The sequence below is a fragment of the Typopeltis vanoorti genome, chromosome 10 (assembly GCF_054136105.1).
Source record: "Typopeltis vanoorti isolate ZY-2024b chromosome 10, IOZ_Tvanoo_1.0, whole genome shotgun sequence".
Classification (NCBI taxonomy): domain Eukaryota; kingdom Metazoa; phylum Arthropoda; class Arachnida; order Uropygi; family Thelyphonidae; genus Typopeltis; species Typopeltis vanoorti.
In genome coordinates this window covers 18,447,898-18,475,351 of record NC_143558.1, presented here as the reverse complement: position 1 = coordinate 18,475,351, position 27,454 = coordinate 18,447,898, and the positions used below count along the sequence as shown (strand labels likewise).

The window sequence follows — 27,454 nt, the reverse complement described above, 5'->3', positions numbered from 1 at the left end:
ATGAAATATACTTCTCTTTAGTGCTTAGCAATGTAACATCATGCAGCTCATTCTACTTTTGAATGAATCATTTGTTTGTATTCCACCTTGCAAAAACTGTTCCTATCAAGATACTGATGATAGTCTGTTAATTTCAGACTGAAATATTTGGCAAATATTAAAATATTCTTGTGCTAACATGTTGATAATTCTTAATTTCATGTCAGCAGTGTCTCTCAAGAATCGAATAATAACATTCTTTGTTCTGGCTTCAACTTATGATTCTGCTGATGTACTGATGATTACCAATCACTTTCTAGTCTAAATATTTGGAATAATTAATTTTTTTTTTTTATTGTGAATATGCTTGTCTAATATATTTGGAAATATATTGTCATACAGTTTTGTTGCATATATTTTAGACTTGTAATTTTTAAACTGAATATTTTGGCATAAACTACAGATTCTGTGTATTTTGTAATATTATATATGCTAATATTTAATTCATAACCTGTGTTTACATATAGGCATATTCGATGCCATTTACGCATTCTTTTACCATGAGGAAGGTTATCGTTGTATATAGAGAGTGGATACAAAAAAATGTAAGTTAACCATCTGACTCAAAATATAGTTTCATATGAAATTACTTTGTTTATTATCGATTATAAGTAAAATTATAATTGTAAAACATATAATAATCCAAATGATTTTGATTTTGGCTTCAATGGAATAGATTGCATTGTAAGTAAGGCATAATTTGAGGTATTTTCTGGACTTAATGTTGCATAAAAAATATGATCTAGTTGAAAATATATGAAACTATATCTTCTATAAACTTGTATGTTCTATATCCTATAAACTTGGAAAAGATGTATAAACTTATATATTAGGAGGTAGCTTATATACAGTGCAAGTTGTTGCCTTTGTGTATATGTGCTGTTATTACAAGTTTCATATTATACACTACGAAGACGTATCTTTGATAGAGACGAAATGTTGGAAGAATTAGTGTTTTTAATCCTTTCTCAGTGCTGGTTTACTCGATTCAGACTCCAAGTTGAGTTCATTTCTCCCAGCTCTTAAGTTTTAATTTACATCTAAGAGTTATGTACTTTGGAAACCTTGCTTTGGCAACTAAATGATCTAAATAGTGCATTTATTTAGGTCAGATGTGCAAATAAAATATTTAGAATAATTTTCTCAAACGAAAAAGTTATTCTGAGTAGTATGATTTAACCCGGCGTTAGTAAGGTGAGGTGTCACAGACACCAAACATATAGAAAGAAATGACTGTGACACCACCACCTTACTAACGCCGGGTTAAGGAAACACACCAACCAGTTTGGTCATCAGTTTACACTGTTCAAAGTTTTCCAATTTTGGCAATACATTAGTTTATGGGTAATTGTAGTACTAACTTGTGTAGCATTCCTCATTTCACTAATAACTGTATCTTTGTTTTAAACACCTGTAATCAGTAGTGTGAGGGTTTAGTGCCTATCTCAGTGATCGACTCATCATCATCATCACTAAATTTATGGTTTAAGCTTGATGTATAATATAATAGGTTTGCTTATCTTCTTTTCACTAAAACAACAGCACCCTTACTTTGAATTTCATGCGCCATTAACAACAATAAAATAATAATTATAAACAGTTTATAATTCACAACACCAAAACACAGATGTAATGTGTAAATGATGTAAACAAAACATTCAAAAAACTGCACATTGGTTGATTCAAGGGAGCTTCAAGTTGCTAAAGCTGTCGTATGAGTGAATGCAGTGTTGTATAAATGAGCATTGGTTATAATTGAAAAGCATCACGTGAGTGGATCATTGTTAAGCAAAGCATCATAAAGGTATGGCATTACTGTATTTAATTCTGATTTCTGCATTTCTCCTTGTCTAGTGAAAGGTTTACCTCAGGTGTACCCACAATTTCATCTGATTAACTTATATTGGTTAGCAAGAATAGACCTATGGAAGTTAATAAATGTGTCAGTACTTTGTGTTCTGATAAAGCAGTAAAAAAGAAAGATTGGATAACTGATGAAATTCTCTCTCTCATGGATCAACGCAAATCATAAAAATCATAGTCGAATAAAATATAAAGAGATTCAGAAAATTATTAAAGACAAGATCAAAGAGGCAAAGAAATCTGGGTGAATGAAAAATGTAAAGAAATAATATTTCTACAGGAAAAGAGTGACACTTTTAATCTACACAAAAAAGCTGAAAGAAAGACCTCATGTAGAACTCTACTGATAACAGACAAAACCGAGAAAATACTTATGAACATATGAAAGGTCCATGCATTCCAATATCAGAGATAAAATATGCACTGAACTCAGCTAAAAATGGTAATGCCTTAGGCCCTGATAGAATATCAGCAGAAATAATAGAGATATTAGAAGGTGACAACATTGCTATATTAGTAAAGCTATTTAATAAGATCTACAATACAGGCATAATCCCTCAAGATTGGTTACAGGTTGACCTTCATCACGCTATCTAAAAAAGCAAATGCCAAAACTTGTAATGACTATAGCATGATCAGTCTAACGAGTCATGCTCTCAAAATGTTTCTGAAAAGAATCTCTAATTTTGAAAATTCTGAAAAGAATCTTTTGGATATATTCAAAAAAGAATATATAGAAAATGTAAGGATACCATCAGTTTTTCTGTTTTCAAACCTTCCAAAAATGCAGTGACCAGAACAAAGAAGGAATTTTTTTTTTTTTTTTTATGTGTTGGGCTTATATACGAGAGGTTGGCTGGTCAACCTATAGTATGTTAGTACTGTATACGGGTAACAAAGTCAATGAAGCATTTACTTCATCGACTTCGAGAAAGCCTTTGACAAAGTCAAACACACTAAAATGATTGAATTATTAAAAAGAATTTTTAATAATTCAATCATTTTAAAAAATTTTAAAATGAAGAGAGGAAAGGATTATTGTAAATGGTGAAATCATCAATAATATCTGATTTGCTGATGACACAGCTCTTCTGACAATATTCAGGATCTTCTTGAATAGTGAATGAAGAGAGTGAATAAATGGGATTAAGAATAAATATCATCAAAACTAAATTCACTGTCATAAGCAAAAATCCAATTCTTAATTCAACACTTTCTTTAAATGGGAAACATAGAAAGAATGGCAAAATTTAAATATCTTGGATGCTGGTCAAATGAAGAATGCAACCCAGAAATGGAAATAAAAATTTGAATTGAAATCGCAAGAAAACATTTTCTCCTAATGAAATCAACACTGTGTAACCACAATTTAAATTTAGAGCTTAGAAATTGTGAGTACACATGGTTAAATGCTATGTGTGGTCTGTACTGCTGTACGGTGCAGACATTTGTGCCTTGAAGACGACATCGATTAAAAATAATAAAAAGAACCCTCGAAGCCTTTTAGATGTGGTTATATGGATCAGTGTTAAAAATCCCACACAACTCAAAAACATCCAATGAAAAAGTACTGGAACAAATGGGGAAATCATCTGAACTTATAGATACCATAAAAAGAAAAACTGCATCGCTTGGTTATCTACTTCGTAATGAAAAATATAAGATACTTCAGTTGATTATAAAAGGAAAGATAAATGGAAGAAGAGGACGAGGAAGACAAAGATCTTGGCTAGCAGACATCAAGCAATGGACTGAGATGAGACTGAGATTGAAAGACTACAGAATGGCTGAAGATCATTCAAAATTTGTCAAGGAGGTCTTCAACCTCTGATAGGAGATGGCACTCAAAGAAGAATAATACTGGTTGCTATTATAGTTGATCAATTTCTGATCAACCAGCATTCTTTCAAATAATTCTGGATTCATGCTTAGATGGATATATGTAAAGTCTCTGATTTGATTAGCTCTTATATTTTGATCTGACATATGTTTAATGAAATCTGCTGATATCTTGGTCTTCCATTAGATCTTTTTTTCTGCCAATTTTTACTCACACTGCTAATTTTTCATTTCTCATTCTGTTTAAGTGATCATACCATCTTAGGTTAGCTTTGTGTAATCATGAATATTAATAATGGCAAGTTATTTTCTGATATGTTTTTAATGTGGCTCTACTATGGATGGCATTCTTCTTCTTATTATTATTATTTGACACCTCCAGGGAGTTCAAAGACTCATCGAGGGAGGGCTCCTGCTCTACAATTTTTCGCAAACCTCGTATTTGTGGCCTCTGGTCTTTGATCAATTTTCTATTTACAACCTATTTTTCAGATCTATAACTAGCAGTATATGACTAGTTTTATATTAGTATAACAGAGGAGCAGAATATAAGACTTGTATACTGCTTCTAAAGTGTTGGGAGGATTTATAAAGTGTTAGGAGTTGTTCAAGTAAGAAGTATTGTTTTGAAAGAAAGGGAATACCATGCGTTTTGGAGCCCGAGGAGGCTATGGATTGTGCTAGTATAGATTAGTTGTGAAAGTCGATCCAAGAAGAGAAAATTGACTGGAGATCTGAATATTATCAAAAGTATGAAGGTGGGTGGGTTGAAGTAAGATTGTTCTTTTGAGAAATGTTCTTTTGAGAAATCAAAACTGTGTTTTGATTACATTGAAATTGACTAAATTATCCTCACTCCACTGTAGAATGGTGAGGGGATATCAATGTTTAAGTCATTAATTATGGATAATTTTGATGCTTGAATCATTTCAGAACTACTAGACTTTCAATTAAGAAGAATAGAGTGTATGCTCATTAGCAAAAGATGGAATAGAATTTGAAGTTAATGACAAGATCATTAAATGTATAGGAGAAAGAACATGGGCAAATTAGAACCCTAAAGATAACCTGGCATTGCTAGAGAATTCTAATAAGAGGAAACTATCCATCACAACATACAGTGAAAGAACAGTAAGAGGATTGTAAGAAGATAGATAGCTTGGCAAGAAGCCTCTGTTGGACACAGTCTGAAAGAGGACTTCTTACTGAGGACTTCATGATATTTCCAGTGCCTTGGAAATATCAAGATTAATCACATGAGTTCCCTTCTGTTCCACTTGTTTCACTTAGTTTTGTGCTGCCTTCGTGTGTGCATTACTAGTCTCATATTCTGATTCCTGATGATGTCTCAGTGACAGATGAAGATATTGGAAGAATTAAATAACATTTCTAATCCTTTTTTAGTGCTGTTTAACTCCATTAAGTCTCCAACACGAGAAATGTAATAGTTATTGCATTCTCCTTCCTAGAGTGATCATTTATTACTTCTCATAATTTTATCATTTATTACCACTTATTTCATATTTTTTAGACTGCCGATAAACCACAGTTTCTGGAAGAGCCAACACCAGATTCTGAGTGCAATATTAAAGAGGAACTTCAGAGATTTTCTAATAATAATACTCCTTCGCATACATCTAATCTGTCATCTCAGGAAGTAAGTTTTCTCTGATTTTTATTTTCATTTTTTTTTTTCAATTCTAATGCAGTTTAATTGTTGCAACAAAATATAACTGCAGCATTTTTTATTTGTAGATTAATATAGCATAAATTAATTATTAATATAGCATTAATATAGCACAGTTCTGGGGAAAAAATCTGGCTCTTAGCTGTTTTTTACTTGCACACAAACTTAACTTCCACAAGTGACCCCTTGTCCTCTCTTCACTTTCAATATAATGAAAAATGTTTTCAACCAATATTTTATAACACCACCTCAAGTTTATACACCTCTATCATATTGCCTCTCTTTCTCCTGTTTATTAGTATGTGCAGTTCACATACTCTCAATCTATTTTCATAATTATATTTCATAATCTCGATATCATCTTAGTAACTTCTCTTTGCCACCTTTCTATAGCTTTGTTATCCCGTCTGAAGCCAGGAGACCAAATATAAACACAGTAGTCCAGGTGCAGTCATATAGTGGCTTTGTAATTAGGCAAAATTACTTCAAATCCTTATGTGTCAGTGATTGTTTCAACATCACAATTATTTTTTGAGTTGTATTTGCTTTTATAACGTGACCTTCAACATGAACTTCAACTTTCTATCCACTATAACTCCAAGATCTCTAGCCTTGTGCATTACTCCAATAATTCCACCAACAGAATATGCTGTTGGATATTGCATCATGCCAAAGTGCATAATTTTATGCTTGCAAACATCGAATCACTTGCCCACACGTCTAGCCTGTTCAAATTATCATATAAATGCTGTATGATAGTAGCATCTCTAATTGCCCTATTTATCTTTGCAGCATCAGCAAACAACTGAAGATCTCCTCTCAGACCCTTTCCAATAACACTAATGTATATATTATCAACAGTACTCCAACCACAGATCTTGGGGTGCACCACTGGTCACTTTAACTCTGCCAGATTCACATCCTTCATATACTACATTCTGATACCTGTCCATCAGCCACTCACTTATCTGAGCCAATAGTTATATTCCAGTCCCATATTCTCTGTTTATGCAACAGCCTTTCATTTGTTATCCTATCAAATGGTTTAACAGAGTCCAGCAGTATCATAGTGTATCCATTCCCTTTATCCAACTCAGCCATAACATTATTATAAAATATTAGCAGTTGCTCAGACATGATCTTCCTTTAGTTAACTCTTGTTGCTCCTTGCAAGGAAATCTTTACAGTTACTCTAGAGATACTGATAGGTCAATGGACACATCAGTCTTTGTACTATACCCTCATGTAATGAGATTATCATACATTCTCTCCATTTATGTTAAATCTTTCTTGAGCTAAGACTCAAATTATACAAAAATGTCAAGAATCTAGCTGGTTTGGCTGAACCTTCCTTTAACACACATGCTGATATTCCATTTGTCCCAATTGTGAATTCTTATCCCTTCCACACGAGCAGGTATGGATGTTACAGGAGTAATATCCATACCTATTCATGGTGGAGGGGACCTCCCAGTGATGGCACTGGCCGTTTTCATTCATATTCCTTGTCTGTGATTTTCTTCCTGTATTCTTTGCTCTACTTCTGAGTATTGCTATCCTATCTTCCAGACCACCATCACTGGGATCCAATGCCTTGCTGCCATGTTTTGCTGTGTGATACAACACATGGGCATCTTGGAAGGGGTTGGGATCTTAGTAGTCTCACAGAACTTTGGCCTGTGCTTTAGCAAGATGGGCTGTCCTTGAATATCCTGGCTTTGATTGGCTAGTGGACTTGTCTGCGAGGATCATACAGCTACCACACCAAGGCTTGCTGTGGTGGCTGTATGGCATTTGGGGTAGCCCCGACTTTCGACTCCCAAGTGCACTTGCTGCTTGTCCGAGAACGAGCATCCATGTTTGGTTCCATGGCAGACAGGGAGCTCTGGCAGCACTGAACCAAACTCCTCCTGAGAACAAATACTTCTTCATCCTCTTGATTATCAGGGGGACTTTAACAAGCTCCAATCAGGTTCTAACCATATTACTATTAACAGAAAACCAAAGCAAAAAACAAAAAACATCAGAAGCCACTATAAATACACCACTTTTCTTAATCTTGCACTCAACATCTGAATGTCCAATTGGAAAAATGTCACCCTTTTTCCAGAAGGGTTTAGAAGGGTTGATAGGATCTCCAAAATCTGTAAAGAAACTATCTTCAGGAGATATCCTTATTGAACCAGCCCCAGTAGCACAATCAAAAAACTTACCCCATTCAACATCTATCAGGGAAATATCGATTACAGTTACCTATTGCAAAATTTTAAACTTTTATAGAGGTGTAATGTTAAATTGGAATCTCCTTGATGTTCTCAGTAAAGAGATATGCTCTGAACTCAAGAACCTAGGTGTAATAACATCCATAAGCAGAATCTAGATGGGTACTGGATGTAACTCAAATTATACAAAAATGTCAAGAACCTTGCTGGTTTGGCTGAACCTTCCTTTAACACACATGAATTTTAATTTCAAAACCCATTTTGAAATTAAAATTCAGATATTTCACAAGTTAAAAATATAAAAATGAATTAATATAAAGTTAAGAAGTTAGAAATAAGGTCATATTTTATAAAGTAATTAAACATATATTTCATTTTTGTATGTACGAGCAAGATGTTTAGAAATGTCATATTTTATCTTTGGCTACTGAAGTCTTGCTCAGATATAAAATAAATTTACTTAGTTAGATATATAACTGTACACCCCCTTAAGGGTACATGTCAGGAATTTGATGATGATGATGGTATTAAAGTGTAATTACAGGTTTGTATGAGCTGTCAAAGTTTTGTAATGTTGGTGCAATTTGTATGTAAACAAACGTTGTTTACGAAATGTTATCAGTGATAAGGGAAGTGAAAGTTATCACTACATTTCACATTGCATGAATAATTAAATGATCTTACCTCAGTGCATAAAAGATTGTGAAATGAAGAACTTTTATAAATGTTGGGTGTTTTGTAACAAAATTTATAATTAAATAATCTGCACTATGAAAGAAAGAACTTTGTTGTTTCAAGTCCAATGCTGGAATTGTAGTGTATGATGGTGGACTTGAGCGGAAGTTTCAAGGAGAAAACTGCAGAGTTTCTGCGTCTTCAATATATGAAGACTGCACAGAAATTGAAGGAAAGTTAGAAATGGAAGGCTGAGAGAGGATATCCTTCTATAAAGAGATGTGTGTGTGGAGTTTATTGTTATCATTCATCCATATAGTTCCTAAAAGAACTTTATTCATATCCAGCTGATATGAATGGGCCCAGTAAAGTTTGTTTTATTTAGTATTCTTAGTCTGATAAGTGGTTTCTAACAGTTGAATATGGGTTCAGAATTTCTTCAGAAGCTTTCATATAAAAGGAAAAGTTGTTCTTGAAGTATTAAAATTATTGTTAATGTTTTAAGGAGAATAATAATATAATAAATTTAGTTTAATCCTTTATCCAAGTGTGAGCAAACAAAGTTTGCACCTGAAAGTATCTTCAGGACTGGGTTAAGATGGTACAACACCAGGGCAACTCGTTGCAAAGGTGGAGCAAGATACCAACACTCCTATCTCAGTATCTCCTATAATGCAAAACACATCTCCTTGCGGATATGTCTAATGTTATGCATTAAAGGAAGGGCCACTACCCAGACTAGTTTCGACCTTTATTGAGGTCTCTTCAGTGGGAGCCAGGCCCAAGTGGAGATATCAGGCAGAAGCATTAGTAAGTCATCTCTACCTATAGGAATTGCCAATTGGTGTAACGTTTTAAGGAGAATGTTGAGACTTTCACACAGAAAGTTAATTCATTCTAAATTGATAGTATTCATTATAGAATATTATTACCAGAATCACTTTGATGTTTAATTTTAAATGTCTTTATTTGTAAAATTTTTGGCTAAGCTTCATAGCCATTATCAATACAATTTTAGGAAAACATAAAAAAGAGAACAATTCAGTTGAAACATGTGATATTATGTGCACTATCAGCTGTAGGAGAATAGCTCCATCTGCATTAATAGGTATTCAAAATAAATTACAATAAAATAATTTAGCTAATAAATTATTTTTAAATGTAAACAACAACAAAAATACAAATTGTGGAACACGTGAATGGTAAGTCAGTATAACTTCCAAAAATTGAGAAAGTTATAGTCAGTTGTTTTTGTCCAGGTTTAGGTTGTGAATTTGTGCTTCACAGCTTTCCTTGTACAGTCCTTCCAGGAGAAAATAACTTATGTGTAACACTTTGGTTTTGTTCCACTGAATCCTGTGTTTTGTAGATAATGCATGGCTTGCTAAACCTGATTTGTTTGGTTCTTTAAGTGAAATGTATTCCTGATGGTCTTCAAGATGAAGTTGTGCAGAATGATTAGTTTGTCCATAATAATGTAAGAGCCACAAGAGGTGATTCTGTAAACTCCAGGATAAGAAAGAGGAGAATATTTGTCTTTAGGTGATATGAGGAAGATATTAAGTTTGTGAACTGGATGGAAAGAGACTTGTAAGTTAATCTGTTGAAGTAGTCTTGCAGCTTATGTGCAAAACAAGTGTTCTTTGCCAGAATGGCAGGAAAAAGACCCAGAGGAAGACCAAGATGTAGGTGGATTGATACAGTAAAAAGTTCCATAGAAGACAAAAATATAAGATCTGATAATATTGGAATGTTGACAGATAATAGGCTAATCTGGAGGGAAAATTGTTGATAGGATGTTAGTAATGATGTAACTGTTCATGTAGTACTATCATGAGATCCTCTGTATCCCTGAGGGTACATGTCAAGAATTTGATGATGATAACTTACCTTGCTTTCCTTATTTTTATTTTCTCCTCAGTTTTTTTTTTTCCTATCTTAGTTCTTGTAAACTAAGATAGGAGAAACTTCCTGGTCAGTTTTTGAATTCTCCCTTTTAGCTTGAAATTTCCTGTTAAATTTTCTTCATTTATGTCATCAATATGCAGGTTCTTTTTACTGGCTTGCATGCTTTTGTTATCCTTAGCTTTTGATGCTGCACTCTGCCTGGCACGATTTAAAGAACTATCTGAATTTAACAATATGTCTTTAAATATATTAGCAGATATACCGAATACTGTAAGAACAGCAAAAACCAAAATAACATAGTTCAAGTACACTAACTAATCTTTAAAAATAATAATAATAAAAAAAGCTCCTATTTTATAGGAGATTCAAATTACACATGTCCACACGTGGAATAGTCTCGAGCCAGACAAGTATAATATATTTATACTATAATAAAATTTTATTATAATTATGTAAAAACTACCATTGATAATGAAAATATTACTGTGGACATTATATAACTGCATTTGAAATTGAACAAGAGACAGTTGAAAGATTAATGCAGTAACTTATATGTATAGCTGCCATATTGTAAGTTACAACCTATCATTGCATATCAATATATTAATTTTGTTCTTTGTGGTTCTGGTTAAGCAGATTCACATAACTTGGTGTCAGTTTGCTCACATATCTTGGTATTGTCAGTTTGCTCACATATCTTGGTATTGTCAGTTTGCTCACAAATCTTTATAGGTCATTTCCAACTTTTGATCTGAACATATTCTCCATCTCACTCAGTTTTGTCTCTTCTTTTATCAGTTATAATTTCATATTGGTATTCCTTTATGTTGTCCATCCAGCCAATTTGCTGTTTTCTGATCTTTATCATACACTCAACCTTCCCTAACATAATTGCTTTTTCCAATGGTTCTTCTGCTTGAACAATATGTCCAAAGTACATTAACATCTATTTAGCAGTCAATGCATAGGAGCATTCTGTCTTTGTTCTCACTTCCTTTTTAGTTATTTTTGCTATTTGTTGGATTCTTAAGTCTTCTCTACCTCCACAATTGAAATTAATAAATACACTTCCTATCTTTCAACAATTCCACAGACACATGATTAGCTCCAGGAAATTTCCTTTGGCAGATTCTGTCCTTTTAAATTCTTCATATTTGTTAATATCTTTCTTGTACAATATTGTACAAGAAAGTTTCTTTATTGTTGACAATAAAGAAATTATTTATTGTCAACAACTTTCTTTTATTTTCATTTATTAATTTTAGATTATTCCTGACTAAATTTTTCTTGCATCTACTTTTATCTTGACATAATTATACCATGGTTTGTGCATAATTTTTAATCAGTTGCATGGCTCATTATAATCTAAATTACTAATGTGCCAAAAAAATCATATCAGCCAGCCAGTATCTTAGCATGGCTAACTTCTTTTCATAATCTGATTTCTGCCAAGGTTTTTATAGAAGTAATATCCTGTCCTCTGTGATCTTAATTTACAGTGTAGGCTGTCATCCTAATCATTAATTTTTAATTTTTTTGATTTTTTAAAATGCTGATGAAAGTGGATTGGGTTTCTTATTTTTCTGATCAAGCTCATATTGATGCTTATATGTCATGCATGTATGAGATTTATTTGAAAATTAGTGAGAACTACTCACATTATTCAGTGCCTGAGATACCTCAGACTTGGGCAGTTTTCTTCAAACTTTAAAAGGAAGGCTCTGAAACATTCTTCAGACTGCTCTGAGATTTTTTATAATATAGCAGAATTGGCTTACTTTATTTCTGTGTTGGAGACAAATATCCCATTTAAGTATCAGAAATCACATGGAGAAAAGGTTGAGATTGTAGAATTTTATACTAATTGTTGACACCACTTATTTTACAAGTGTTTTGTTATTTGTTTCTACCACTCTTGTAGCATATAATCTGTTCGTAATCTGCGACTATGCATTGTCTTGATCAGTCCTGTTTTTTAATATGCAGAATATTCTGAATTCCATAATCTTAAGAATCTGCAATATTTATTGTCTTATGTAATATTTATCGCCATAGTTGGAGATATTTGATACCTCCAGGGAGTCCAAGGACTCATCGAGGGAGGGCACCTGCTCTACAACTCTGTCTCCATCATTCAATCACCAAATGACTGCAACTACACTAACACCATCTACTGCCGACCACCACTGGTATTTCCACAGACAATCACAAACATCCATGCCCATGACGGTATTCGAACCCATAGGCTTTTGGCTGGAGAGTGAATACGCTATCCACTCGGCCAACCAGGCCGGCCAAAGATCACGTTCTCAAATGAAAGTGCCATTACATTCATGTATCACACTGATGGTCCTGTTTGTTTTGCTGCTTTTTTTTTAACTAATAGTAGATAAGATTAACATTTGATTTTCCATTTAGAAAAATTATTTTATTTAAATATTTTTGTTAGAAAATTTATGTTTTGTAAAAATCAAACGTACAACTCTACATTTTTAAAAAATTATTATTATCTAATATTGAAATTAATTTTAACTTACACAGGAAACAGAAAGTACTGATCATGAACCTACTGGAATGCGCCTTAGAAAAGATTCCTATTTGAAAGCCATCCATAGTGACAATAGTTATTTAAGGGCTGGACTACAAAATATGTTACAAGTATTTGTTACTAATGCTGCCAATGTATTTCTTTTGGAGATTTCTCCAGAAAGAATAAACCTCTTAGAAGAGCAGGTAAGTTTATATGTATGGTCATGAAACTTTTGCATGAGACTTTATTATTCATTCCTCTCATAGAACAGCTTAAATTCATTCACATTTTATTTATGCATATATTAATCTAACCCACTTACATACAAGACTACAAAACCAAAGCATATAGTGCCTTGGACAAAAGTAAAAGTGCCCAGCTAAAACCCACTATCTTCAGATTCTGTTAAAGCAGTAGTTTTCCATTTCTCTCTCTCTCTCACTAAGGGATCTGTTCTTCACTCCTCTGGTAACTCTCTCAGAATATTTCCTCCTCCTCCGAATATCTTTTTACTACCTTTTGCTAAATTAATATCTATTTATTTGTATAGTCTCTTCTTCACCTGTTAAGTTCTTTCAAGTTGTATAGTTTTACATAACTGTAATGTTTATAATTTTTGAAATTTCATCCATCTGTTAATTGAATTTCAACAGATGCTATGTGATGTGCCACACCAGTCTCTGTCAGAGATCAACTCTCTGAAGATCAGTCATTCCAGACACACCATCCATCCATCCATCCATCTCATTGATGGTCTACCCTTTCCTCTTTTTTCAGGAATTAATAAACTAATATATAACATCGACATTTTGCTACCAAAAAAAAAAAAAAAAAAAAAAAAAATGCTGGCATTATCAAGGTTCAAGAAACGTATACTATCAACTCAGACATAATAATGTGTCTGAGTTGATAGTATACCCCTATGTTGATAGTTATATGTTTGGATCTGAAGAGTCACATGCAGTTTTCACACAAACAGAGACACTTTTTGCATGACTGCTGTTTGTGCTGAAAGTATGCAAGTATGAATACCAAATCTTATTCCAGAAACAACTATATGCTCACTTCTAATTATTTAGATTTTGGACTTGTAATGCATTCTGAAAAGTTAGAGATTTAAATTAAAATCTACATGTACTGGCCAGTGAATTAGAAACTTATTTTACATATAGGCATGCAACTGCCAATACTGATCCTCTTCAATTCTCTGCACATAGTTTGATGAAATATGGGTTGGAAACTGCTTTCATTAAATGCTTCAGTCAATTGCTGTGCACAGGAAGTTCTGTTTGTCTGAACAAGTTTTCTCAGAGGATGGAGATCTCATTCCTACCACACTCTGTTAGGATCACAGCTATACCTCTTTCTTAGACAAGCAATGCGAGTTATTCTTCCACTGATGAAACATCCAGAATATCTCACCTTTCGAGAAACCAGTCGGCTCTGCTGTTTTCAAAATCATGGCTCTAGCCAGATGGGCACCCACAGTAAGCCCTTTATTGATCTCTGAAAGATCCTTTGTTTTTCCCATTGTGATCAACACTATTGATGATTAGTGACCAGTAGCACTGTTAAACAGTTGCTAGAACGTGACACATGACCAAGTATTTTGCATTCAGTGGCTGATATGTGTATATGGTAGCTTCTATCTGCATAAGAAATTTGATTGTATGTTGAGCTAGTTCTTGGTCTGCTACTCCTTTCTTGGTATACCTTCACATGCTCGTAGCATATACACTGAAGTGCCATTGAATTTGGTATATCTACCTAATAATGTGTTGCTCTGATAACAGTCACCACACAACACGGCAAGGACTCCATAAGCTTGTGAAAATATTTCACAGGTATGGCGACCCTTACCTCCTCTAGATCTGTCCACAATTCACTCAAGTTCGGCAATGATAGGACATGGGCCCAAACTACTCAACCATATTCCAAAGATTTTTGATGGTATTTAAATCAGGGCTTCTAGGTGGCCACTTCATTATTTCAAAGTCAACAGAATGCTCTGGAACCAAGCAGTAGCCTGCCTGGACCTGTGAGATGAACATTTGTCTTGTTGGTAGATACCATCTCCATCGGGATGCATGATGGATAGAAATGGGTGTAAATGGTTGGCTATGAGTTCCACTTACCAGGAAGCACTGGGAGTCATTGGTACATGTATAAAAGGTCCCATAGATGTCCAGACCATCACTGAGCCACCACCAGCTTGTACAGTTCTGACCTGACAGGATTCATGGCTTAATAGGATTGGCACTATATCCTGGGTCTCCCATCAGCACCATGACATTTAAATCGCGATTCATCACTCCAGGCTACATGTTGCCAATTTTCAATTGTACGGTTTCGATGTTCTTTAGCCTAGACAAGACATTCAGCCTGGTGTCGTACTGTTAGAAGTGGGACTCTAGTAAGTTAAAGGCTCCCAAAGTCAAGACAGTGAAGTCAGCATTGCACAGTCCTTGCACTGACTTTCCAGCTGGAACCCTTTTTCAGATGGGAGATGATTTGAAATAATATCTGGCCCCTATCAGTGTATGATGTGAGTCAGGCAGCGAAGCCCACAATTATTCAAGACTGGTTGCCCTTTGCAGTTTGTCTGGGTGCTTGTTATTTTGCCAGAATTTTCATATTCCCGGAACATTCTTGAAACTGTCATATGAGAAAATCCAAGTTCGTTGACAATTTCAGAGATCGAGTGACCCATCTGTTGGGCACCTATGATCTGTGCTCTGTCTAATGCATCTAAATTCTGCCTTTCCCATTATACTTTTCACAGCAAATGCTTGGGGAAGCCAATGCTGACAGCTAAGTATAACCACAGTTTCAGCCATGCATTGCATGCAAATGTGGAATTGTAGTACATAATTTGCATAGTATCTCCTATACCTAATTCGGTGGCACTTCAGTGTATATAACAAGATGTCATCACATCACTTTGCCTCATGGAAACAAACTGTTCCTAATCTTTGTGAGTGTGTTCTGATCCTTTTATAGGAATTTCATTATTCATAAGTTAATTGTGAGTTGTCATGTATAGTTGCATTGCCCAATCCCTGTATTCTTTTCATAATCTTGTGATGTCTGTATAACTTTTGTCTGTTTTATTACCTTATTTTAATTACTATTTTATTTTATATTATTTTCAGTCATCTTTCATTTTATCCTTACACTGTTTCATATTTACTTGTACTTTATTCTGTAATGCAAATATAATTTGTGCAGTCTGAGTACAATCTTCTATACATGTTATTTGGCACCATCACTATGGTGGGTTTATTATTATTATTTGTATAGGTACTCCACAGAGTCAAGTGACTCATCATGTGAGATCCACTCTATCCATTAACACATCTATTCTCCTTTAACTTATTCATTGTTGGGGGTGCTCACAACAACCCCTGGCAGTCCATTCCACGCATTCACCACTTTCCATGTAAAGAACCTAGCCCACAAAGCCTTACTAACCACACTCTTAGACAACTTCCAAGGGTGACCTCTCGTTTTCCTCATACTCCCCATGTATTGAAGAGCTTCTTTTGTGTCAATCTTATGGGATCACTTTAGTAACTTAAAAGTTTCTATACATATCCCCTCTCCTCTGTCTGTCAGCTAAACTCTGCAATACCCCTCCCCCCCACACACACTCAATCTGTCCTCATAGGGAACATTCCACAGACCTGTTCCCTAAGAAATGCACATGATCAAATCTGTGCACAGCACAGATTTGATCATGTGCATTTACTTAGCTGTCAGCATGTAGCCAAATCATAGCCTGACATAAAGGGATCATGACCTCCCTATATTTACTTGTCAATGTGTTCTTCAACATTCAAGTAATCCTCTGAGCTATTTTGCCAACTGTTGCAATATGTCCTTTGAATTTCAAATCTCTATCCCCCAGATCCCTAGCCTCAATTTCCTGTAAACTAGTACTATCAATATGATACGAAGTATGTAGTCTTTTCATCTCAAAGTGCAATTGCCTTGCATTTTGCAACAGTGAATTGACATCCATTGTCCTTTTCCCACTCTGCCAATTTCTTTGAATCATCCTTTAAGATATCTACATCAGCTTTATCAGCTATTTCCCTCCTTAGTTTTGCATCATTGGCACACAGCTGAATATCTCCCTTCAAATTTTTAACAGTCTAAGTTTAACCCTTAAACAGTCAAACATGCCATGATTGCTGTTTGGAGATGCATCAGCATTCTAGTATGGATGATCATGCAACTAACATGGTATTACATAATTCTTGGAGTATATAGTTAATATTCCACTATATCAGTATGGAGTTGTGGATCCAATTAGTGAATGTTATATTTACCATTCTAAACATGCAACATTCTACATAGCATTTTTGTGTATCTGTATATTCTATGATTTTTGGTGCTTTACTGTATGCCCACAAATGCAAGACTCTTCGACATTTCTGCACATGTCAGAAGAAGGAGAATCCATTCCGATGTTAGGGTAGTTAATGCATTTCTTGGGGTGAGTACTTATTATTATATGTTGGACAATTAGCTTTTCTTTTATGAAAATTCTAGTTCTTAAAGTGGTAACTATTTTGCTTGTAACAGTTGGAAAATTTATGTATAAAGCATGTGATTTTGCATGTTGGTGACCAATTTGTACATCCTTTATTTCTTTCTCCCCTTCAGCATGAATTGACTATTCTTGGCACATTGCCAGCCTTGGTTCTATGAAGTCTGGATGTACACCTGTGTTGACACATACTTCTGCTGTGGAGTGTGGAGTATGTGTCAACATATACTCCACAGCAGGAGTATATGTCAACACAGGTGTTTGTGCTAAATCGAGGTTGCCTATTTGCTTCATAGATTTGAATAATAAAATATTATTGTATCAAGAGTAACATAGTACTTCCTTGTACTTAAGATTGTTTATATATAATTTTTAACAATGGAAAATTTCCTAACTTTTGTACATCAAACTTGCTTATTGCCAGCCACCTCATTCAACAGAATTTATAATATTCATTACAATGTCCTAGTATATTGACATGTCTATATACTAGGACATTTGCTTGCTATACATGCCATTTTTGTAATTTATGGTTGTTTCTTGCTTCTGTAGTGTAATTTTAACTGAGTTCTCTCTTTTTACCTGTTCTATTTTACTGTATATAGTTCTTGTTTTATTGTTTATAGCTTTGGAATTCAAAGATATAAGTAACTTTTGGAAATTAATTGAATTTAATCTTCTTCTTCTTCAGCCTCTTCCCATCCGCTGTTGGATATTCCATTTCTTTCTATCTTTAGCCAGTGTCCACCATCTCAAGATGGAGAGATGATGATGTAAAATCATCTCTCCATCTTGTTCTTTGGCAACCTTTTATCCACTCAGTGCTTAATCTCTATCCACTTTTTGTCTGGAGTCTATTATTATGGCCAGCCCATCTCCATGTATATGCAACACTTCATAATATCTTCTACTCCAGTCATCTCTCTAATTCTGCTATTTCCTATTCTATCCCTTTTTTTTGTTATGTGGATCATTCTTCTCCACAAGGCTGTTTTGGCCACACACAACCTGTCTTCATGTTTTTTGGTTGTTATCCATGTCTCATTCCATGGGTAGACACTGGAATAATGTATATATTGAAGAGTTTTCTTTTTAGGCACATAGGGAAATCTCCTAACAGATAATTATTATACAGCCCAAATGCTTTGTTTCTTTGTGTGATTCTTCCATTTATTTCTTTATCTTGTTTTTCCTTAAAACTAATTAATTGACCAAGGTAAACATAGTCCTCCACAATTTGAATACTATTATCTGATAATTTTAGTTCAGCATTTGTCATCAGTTTGATTTTAGTTAGAATAATCTTTAAATCTTTTTCCTGCATTCTCTGTCAAGGTCATTTAGCATTTCCTGAACTTCTTTACTTTTTGCTAAAAGAACAATGTCATCTGCAAAACATAAGTGATTGAGATTTTTTCCATTGATGTTAATTCCAGTTTTCCCATGAGACATTCTTAAAAGACTTTCTAATGTAGCAGAAAACAGTCTGGGTGAGAAAGGATCTCCTTGCCTTACTCTCCCAATGTCAGATTCATTTCCTTGATATTCTATCTTTATACTGCTTGTTGAGTTTTGATATACAGTTTATATAATTAGATATACTTTGTTGAGATCACTTTTTGTTTTAAGCTGTTCATTATTTCTGAATGAAATAGAGAACAGCTTTTTCAAAATCTGTGAACACTAAACATGCAGGAAGAAGATATTCATTTGCTTTTTTTCTATTGGTTAATGTGGATATGATCTATTACAGAGAATCTTGCTCTGAATCCTGCTTGTTCATATGGCTGTGCATCATCCAAAAACCTTGTGATCCTATTTAATATAATTATTATTATTATTAAGCCAGAGAGTCAGAGACTCATCGAGGGAGGGCCAAATACTACACACACCAGCTATCATACTTATTCTTGAATTCATTCTCACTGCTTGCACTCACAACATCCAATGGCAATCCATTCCAATCATGCACCACCCTCTGAGAGAAAAATCTAGCCCTCACCCCCTTCTTAGCAGCCTTCATTCTCAGCTTCCAAAGATGCCCTCCTGTCCTTTCCTCACCCTCCATAAATTGAAAAATTCCATCAATTGAAATTTTATATGACCCTTTCAAAAGTTTGTAAGTCTCAACCATATCACCCCTTTTTCTCCTGTTTGCTAGTGTCTGAGGTCTACAAATTCTCAATCTGTCTTCATAATCAGTATTCCACAATCCTGATATCATTTTTAACACACTCCTTTGTACTCTCTCCAATATATCAGAATCACAATGGAAACCAGGAGACCAGACCTGCACACAATAGTCCAGTGAGGTCTTATCAATGCCTTGTAAAGAGGCAAAATGACATCCTTATCTTTACATGTCAACGTTCATTTCAGCATTGCTATTATCTTTTGAGTTGTATTTGCAATCTTTGCCACATGACCCTTGAACTTCAACTTCCTATCTATTAACACTCCAAGATCCCTAGTCTCATCAGTTTCTTCTAGCAGAATCCCACCAATATAATACGACATTGGATATCTAATCCCACCAAAGTGAACAACTTTACATTTACTGACACCCATTTTCCTATGCTCATAATTCCAGCCTATTCAAATCATTCTGCAAGTACTGCGTATCAGCAGCATTCCTGATTACCCTACCTGTCTTTGCATCATCAGCAAATAGCTGAATGCTGCTTGTCAAATAGTTCGAAATATCATTAATGTACAGATTGAATAATAGTGGACCAAGCACTGATCCTTGTGGTACACCACTGGCTACCTTAAATCTTGCAGACTTACATCCCCCGTATACTACTTCTTTGATATCTGTTAGTCAGCCATCCTCTTATCCATGTTAATATTCTATAAGCAAAACTCATTTTCTCCAATTTATACAACAGTCTACATTGCTGTATTCAGTCAAAAGCCTTAGCAAAATCCAAAAGTATCATGGGTTATCCATTCCCCTTGTCTAGTTCATTGGTAACATTGTTAAAGAATGTTAACATTCTTTAACAATGAACAATGTTATTCACAAAGATTGTGAGCAAGTTGCTAAAACACGACCTTCCCTTAGTAAACCAATGTTTTTCATTGTAAAGTAGAGATTCACTGTCAGCCCATTTCTGAAATGTTAATCCTAACCAATTTTTTTAAAATCTTCACTACCACTCCTGAGATACTAATTGGTCGATAGTTGGATACGTTGGTCTTTACATCACCCTTGTGCAATGGAATATCCACACATTCCTTCTATTCCTGTAGAATCTTCCATGTTCTGTGACTCATATTAAACAGCCTGGTCAAAGGAATAACCAGTTCAGCTGAATGCTCTTTTAGCACACGTGCTGATATCTCATCAATCCCTATTGCCGAATTCTTATTCAACTTGTGCAACAGCTCTAATACCTAATCCTCATACACCTGCATTTCTTCATGCAGTGAAGAGGTAGCAGTAAGCTGAATGCTGCGTACACCACGTTAACCAAATGGGCAATCATTAGCTGAACAACCTCTTCTGCATCTGTAACCCTCATGCCATCTAGATTTAGAAGAGTTGGTCTTCTTGTGAGTTGTCGTTAGCATGCAGAGCCAGTTTCTCTTCATACTCAGATTTTGCTTTCTGTGCAACAGTTGTGACTATTCTAGCCTGCTGCTTATAATGTTCATAATGGATGTCATCCTTATGCACATGGTATTCGTTCCACATCGTCCTTTTCTTACGAATCTCTTCCTTAATATGATTACACATCCATTTGACTCCTACCCTATTTATTCTTCGAACTCTCAGAACACATTCTGATTTCACATCATTCCACACGACCCCATTCCACTGAACTCAGTATGCTCCTCAGTTGGTCACGATTTCCTGCTTTGTAGTTCAGCATGTAACCTTTTCTGAATGGAACATTCATAAACTTAGTTACTTCCCAAGTGAGTACCACATGATCTCTGTAACCAACTGGAGACAGAATAGTTATGTCTTTAACTGAAACGCCCTCTGACACTATAATAAAATCTAACACTCTTTGACCTCGAGTTCCTTCTGTCACATGCTGCTTGAGGAAGTTGTCCCGCACCAGCTCAATAAATGCATTTTCATTCTTCTCATGAGATTCTACTGCTACCCAATCATATTTGGATAATTAAATTTGGGATAATTTGGGAAATTAAAGTCTCCCATTATGATTACTCTTTTCATGCTCATCTTTTCTATTTGGTGATGCATTTCTTCATTACTAGCAACTGATCCACCAGGTCTGTAACAACATCCCACTATGTAATTGATCTTGTTAGATTCCACCTCACACCAGATAGCTTCAAACTCACTGCTTCATGAAATATTGTTAGTAGTAGTAGTACTACAATCATGTCTCAACTGTAACTGGATTCAAGTCATTTGATATCATTAACAGCACCCCCCCCCCCTTCTCTCTTATCTTCTCTATCCTTCCTAAAAATATTGTACCCTTGATGCTGGATACCAGTTAGTAGGTCTGATTCTCATTGCCAGGTCTCACTAATACCTAAAATCTGAGGTCACAACATATCGACTAAGGCAACAAACTCTACCCCTTTGTTTCTGATACTCCTAGCATTCATGTACAGACATAATAATCTACTTGTTTTTTCTTTTGTATAGAGTTGTCTGCAGTCTGCCTGACACAGTTGGACCACTTGCAGATCTCTATTCTTCTCTAATGCCTTATACATGTAGACATCTTTGCACATGTTTGATGGATCCAAACTTAATGAACACAAAGTCAAAATCCTTCTCTCCTCGTCAACATTTCCTTGACTAAGCCCGTTCCCATCATTAACACAGTTATATAACATTGTCACTCTTACACTCACATTCACACTATTCCTCCCTTTATAATTTAGCTTCCCTGACTCTCTGTGTTAGGTCTAATACCAGTTATTAATTTTTCTAGATTCCTGATACCAAACACATTCAGGTGTAAGCCGTCACTCTTATAGAAATCTAATCTTCCCTCAAACTCACTCTACCACACATTCAAAAACTCGCAACCATTCCTTCTACACAGCCTACGCATCGAATCATTTGCCATCATAGCCCTTCTTCTTAATTAATTTTTATCATAGCGAGGTAAAATACTGACAATTTTCACTTTCTCAAATCTTCAATTGGATATACACATTTTTAATAATTGTGATAGTAAACTGATTGGCCTATACTTATTGATATAATCTCTACTGGCTTTTTTTCCACTGCACTGGAATTTTTTCTGGAGTTAAAATATCATTGAACATATCCGATGTGACCTTATGAAACTGTTTGCCTCCTGATTTTATGTATTCTGTTAAAATGCCATCTTCTACAGGCATTTTATTATTATTTGCTGACTTGAGTACTTTCCATAATTTTTCCATCATGATGGGGGTGGTTCTGTATCAGCCTTATCTAAATATAATAGAGTATTTTTATCTGTATAACTCACTAAATATTTTCATTATTTCTTCTCTATTGTATTATACTATTCCTTGCCTACTAAATAGTTAGTATAGTTACCATTTTAAATGCTTTATTAAATTCAGTACTATTCATCGCTCTTCTAGGAATATCATCTGAATTTAATAAAGCATTTAAAATTGTAACTATTTAAGTCTCTCTCTCTCTCTCTCTTCCTCCCTCCCTCTTATCCCACTTTATTTTATTATAGTGTTTTTTTATAGTGTGTATAGTGTGTATGAGCAAGACAAATAAGTTATAAGATAGTATTTGCCTCTCATCAATGGCATATGAAATCCTGATCATTGCAGGCTTGATATGCCATTGATGTACATTTTTGGCATCTGATATGTCAGCTTAAGTCTATGCTATATCTTAGTTTATTTATTTGTTATGTTATACTGTGTACTTGGTTTACCCCAGGAATCAACAGCCACAAAAGTTTGTGCAGGAACATCAAATTCTAAAAATATTGTTCCTTTTTGTCTTCGTATTTAAATTTTTTAATAAAAAAATTTGCACATTTTTTTAAATATAATCTTTTTTGTAATATAATGTTTTTAATTATTTGAGATATCAGAAAGAAAATTCCAAAAAAGTTTTTCTGATATTTCAGATGATTTCATTTGCATTATTATTACAGTATGTATTTCCCAAAAATTGCACTTGCTCAAAAATATCATTACTTCTTATGGTAGTATACAGTAATACAGGTGTTTATTGCACTGTAACTTTTTAATTTCTTCAACACGTATGTTTGCTAATTTTACTGTTTTTAAAATTACATTTCATTGAGTGTTGGATTAGGGATATAATAAAGTGTTACAGACATAACAGTTCCCGGACAATTCATCGCATAAAATTCATCACGGGGAAAAATCATTGCTAGGAAAATTCATCACAGAAAAATTCATCGCAGAAACTATTGATTGCTGAAAATGTTATTTGCTAGAAAATTGAAATGAATTGCATTGATACCAATGTATAAAAAGTAAATGCAGTGCAAGATAAATTTTGCAAAATAAAATTATATATAAAAATATAATTTTATTATTATCTATGTATTAGTCCGTGCAGTTATCTCAGTGACTAGTTGCTTCACAATCATATGCCTGGGAAAGGAGTGTCCTGGGTTCGAATCCCATTGCTGACATTGAGGAGCTTAGGATCCTTCTCAGACATAGCCAAGTTAGCCAGTTTTGGGCAAGGACTACAGGGTTTTTCTCTGCAGTTTATGTGGGGTTTTTCCTCCTGCAAGCAATCAAACCAGCCCTGAGAACATAACGCTTCTACAGACATAGGATACACTGGGAGGCATAGGACCAACAACCTTATCCTCGTATAACGGTTGCAGTTATAATTTTGTAAATATTAATATTCCATCAACAGAATCTGTAGTATCAAAGTAAGAAAGAATATTTATACCATTTTAAGACGAAACAGAAATTAGGAAACTTGCCAATCAATAAAATATTACTTTCACTGTATAAGAATAAAAAAATATTGTGAAAATATTTTTTTATTCTTATACAGTATATAATATAAGAATTATATTATATACTGTATAAGAATATAATAAATAATACATAGATAGATCTATGTATTATTTATTATATACATAAATAATACATAGATCTATCTATGTATTATTTATGTATAATACATAGATAATGTATTATACATAAATAAATAATACATAGATCTATCCCTCTTTTACCTCTATGTGTCGAGAGTTTCTATTCCTTATAACCGCAACCGTTATATGACAATAAGTTAGCCACTTAGCTAACCGCACGGACTAATACATAGATACATAATAAAATTTTATTTTGTGAAATTTATCTTGTACTGCATTTACTTTTAATATATCGGTATCAATGCAGTATCATTTCAATTTTCTCGCTATAACATTTTCAGCTAATTTTTTTCTGAATTCAATAGTTCATGCGATGAATTTTCCCCTCGATCAATTGTCTCTCCGATAAATTGTCCCTGCGATGAATTGTCTCGCCGATAAATTGTCCCCACGATGAATTGTCCTGGGAATAAATTGTCTCGCGATGAATGTCCGGACATGGACATAACGTACTGTATATCCCTTTATTATATTATATACTTACATATATATGTATGTATATACTTTATTATATTATATAATATATTTATATTATATAATATAATATTATACTATATTATATTTTTCACAATTATGAACATATGATGCTTTTTTTCCAATTAATGATGTTACTTACGTGCAACTACTTATATTTCCAATCAATGAAGTTATATGCAACTACTTTTGAAGTTAAGTATAATCAGTGCACATTGTCAATGTAGGAAGTTAGTAATGTCGAAAGTTTTTTTTACTTGGTTATTGATTAAAGATCCAATAATTTATATTGTTTAATGTGTAAACAAAGTTTGCTCATGAAGTTACTTCGCAACTAGATTACTTGTATATAGAGACTAATGACTTCACATTAATTGCTTTACTATCCCATGATGCAAAGCGCATCCTTTCGAACATGCATAATTCTATGCATTATGGGAAGGGCCACTACCCCAACTGGTTTCGAACTTTACTGAGGTCTCATCAGTGGGAGTTTGACCTAGAGGAAATACCAAGGCTGAAGTGATGTGGAAGTCATATATTTCCTAAATACAATAATGAAAAGGATAACTCCTTATTATTAAAATACTCTGGATCAGAGCTAGTTGTTGTTGAAAGTTTTTGCACTTGGTTATAAATTAAATTAAAGTGTGGCTCTTCTCACTTGGATAAAGAATTAAAGAAGAATATAATTTCTTGGCATCTTTAATTTGAAATTAATAACAATGTAAACTTTCATGTTGTACTATCATAATATTGTGTGCACGGCTTAGGATGCATATCAGGAATTTAATTATGATGATTTTGGATTGGGATTCCACCAATCCACAGATAAGAAAACTTCACAGACTTCTTAAAAAGGTCACCTCTTGGCCTTTGGAAGTCACCAACAAACTAAAACCTTATAAACTCTAGACCCTTCCCTGTATATATGGGCTACCAAAAATCCATAAAAACAAATTGCATCCATGTGGATGGCATTGATCCACCCACATACAAATTAGCCAAACATTAAAAAACTCAGCCTGCTTTAAAGCCAGTATAGAAAACCTCAGGCTCCAAGATACTGACATGATGGTCAATTTAATGTTTCCTCTCTGTTCACTAATTTTTCAGCCAAAGACACCTTAGACCTCATCCAAACTATATTTCCTCCCAATATCTCAGCCCTATTTCAGTTCACCATGAATTCTGGCTATTTCATTTGGCAAGGAAAATTCTATAAACAGATAGAGGGGACAGTTTTTCACTTTCTCCACCCCTGGCCAACTTCTTCATGGAGACCTTTAAAGAAAAAGTCTTAAACTTCTGTTCCACATAAGCCTACTGTCTGGCTATGCTACACAGTTAATATGTTTTCTGTTTGGCCATGGTCTAGATGCATTCAACACTCCAGGATCTAGTTTACCTTAGAAAAGAAAAACAACAACAGTCTCGGCACTCTGATTCCTTGGCACTCTCTGATTACACGCCAGCCTGATTGATCCCTTTAATTCTCCATTTACAGAAAACTCACACATATTGATAAATAGATCCACCAGCGGTCACCCCACCACTCACTCTGAACAATATGATATTATGAAAACTCTATGTAACAAGGCAAAATTAATCAGTTCTTATAACAGTGCCCTAACCACTGATCTTGACCATATTCTCAACACTTTCTTAGCCAGTGGCTACAATCCCCCCAACATCCAAAAAATATTAAAACCCTAACTGCAACCCCACTCCTCTCCCCTTTCAGAGCAGAGATTACACAAAATCCATCACCATTCCATATATCCAGGACACATCCAAAAATTCCTGTTAATTCCTTAAGCTAATTACCAGTTATGTATGACCAACATATAAGCCTTGCTACAAGAATTACGATAATCCACGGAGATTTCATAGCACGAAAGGCCCGCCAATACGGCAAATTGAGGTTGAAGATATCGAGACAACTAAATCGTCTGACCTTCCTAAAACGCTGCCAGGATAACAAGCTAATCCCAAATTGTGTTAAATTGAAGCACAGTTTTACTTCACAGAAAGCTCTCCATATTTATAACTGCACTAGTTTCGCCTTATTTTGAGAACAAATCGGCACGATGCGTGTTCTCCTTGCCGATGAAAACAAAACCTTACAGGCACTAGAAGAAGAGCTTTCAGATACTCTCCCCCATAATCTTTGGACGACTCTTTATGATGTCTCATGCGCTTTGGCAACAAAAGAATTCGCAAAAATACATAGTCTGCACTTAATAAAATATGAGAACTTGATAAAGAATTCTACTTCCTTACCACAGACACCACTCAACACGGTTGTCAACTTCTCTTCCGGAGTTTTAAAACCTGAAGCACTCACCGCACTTTCACGTGGCCACAATTTCGCCCTAGCTCCTAAAAGAATACCTGCCGAGGAAATCATGATCCAAATAGAACGTGGGATTTGCAGCCTTCCTAACCATATCGCCAACAACGTCAGACTGGATGTAGCTGGTGTTCTCACCAAAACAAAACCTCCAAAAACCAACTCCAAAGACGAATATGCAGATCTACTAGAAATGAAGAAAAACAAAAAAAATA

The 27,454-nt window shown here is 34.5% G+C and overlaps 1 protein-coding gene across 6 annotated transcripts in view; it reads left to right on the top strand.

The window, feature by feature from the left end:
* The window catches only part of LOC150102202 (ral GTPase-activating protein subunit alpha-1), an 800,562-nt gene that overhangs the window by 186,260 nt on the left and 586,848 nt on the right, over nucleotides 1–27,454 (top strand). For 5 of the 6 annotated variants that reach the window (XM_090398987.1, XM_090398991.1, XM_090398988.1 and 2 more), the window contains exons 10-12: nucleotides 507–584; nucleotides 5,273–5,398; nucleotides 12,775–12,966. In XM_090398987.1, coding sequence (XP_090255113.1) covers nucleotides 507–584; nucleotides 5,273–5,398; nucleotides 12,775–12,966 — 396 coding nt within the window. The remainder of the gene's footprint in view (nucleotides 1–506; nucleotides 585–5,272; nucleotides 5,399–12,774; nucleotides 12,967–27,454) is intronic. The other variant, XM_090398990.1, reaches the window with a different exon arrangement.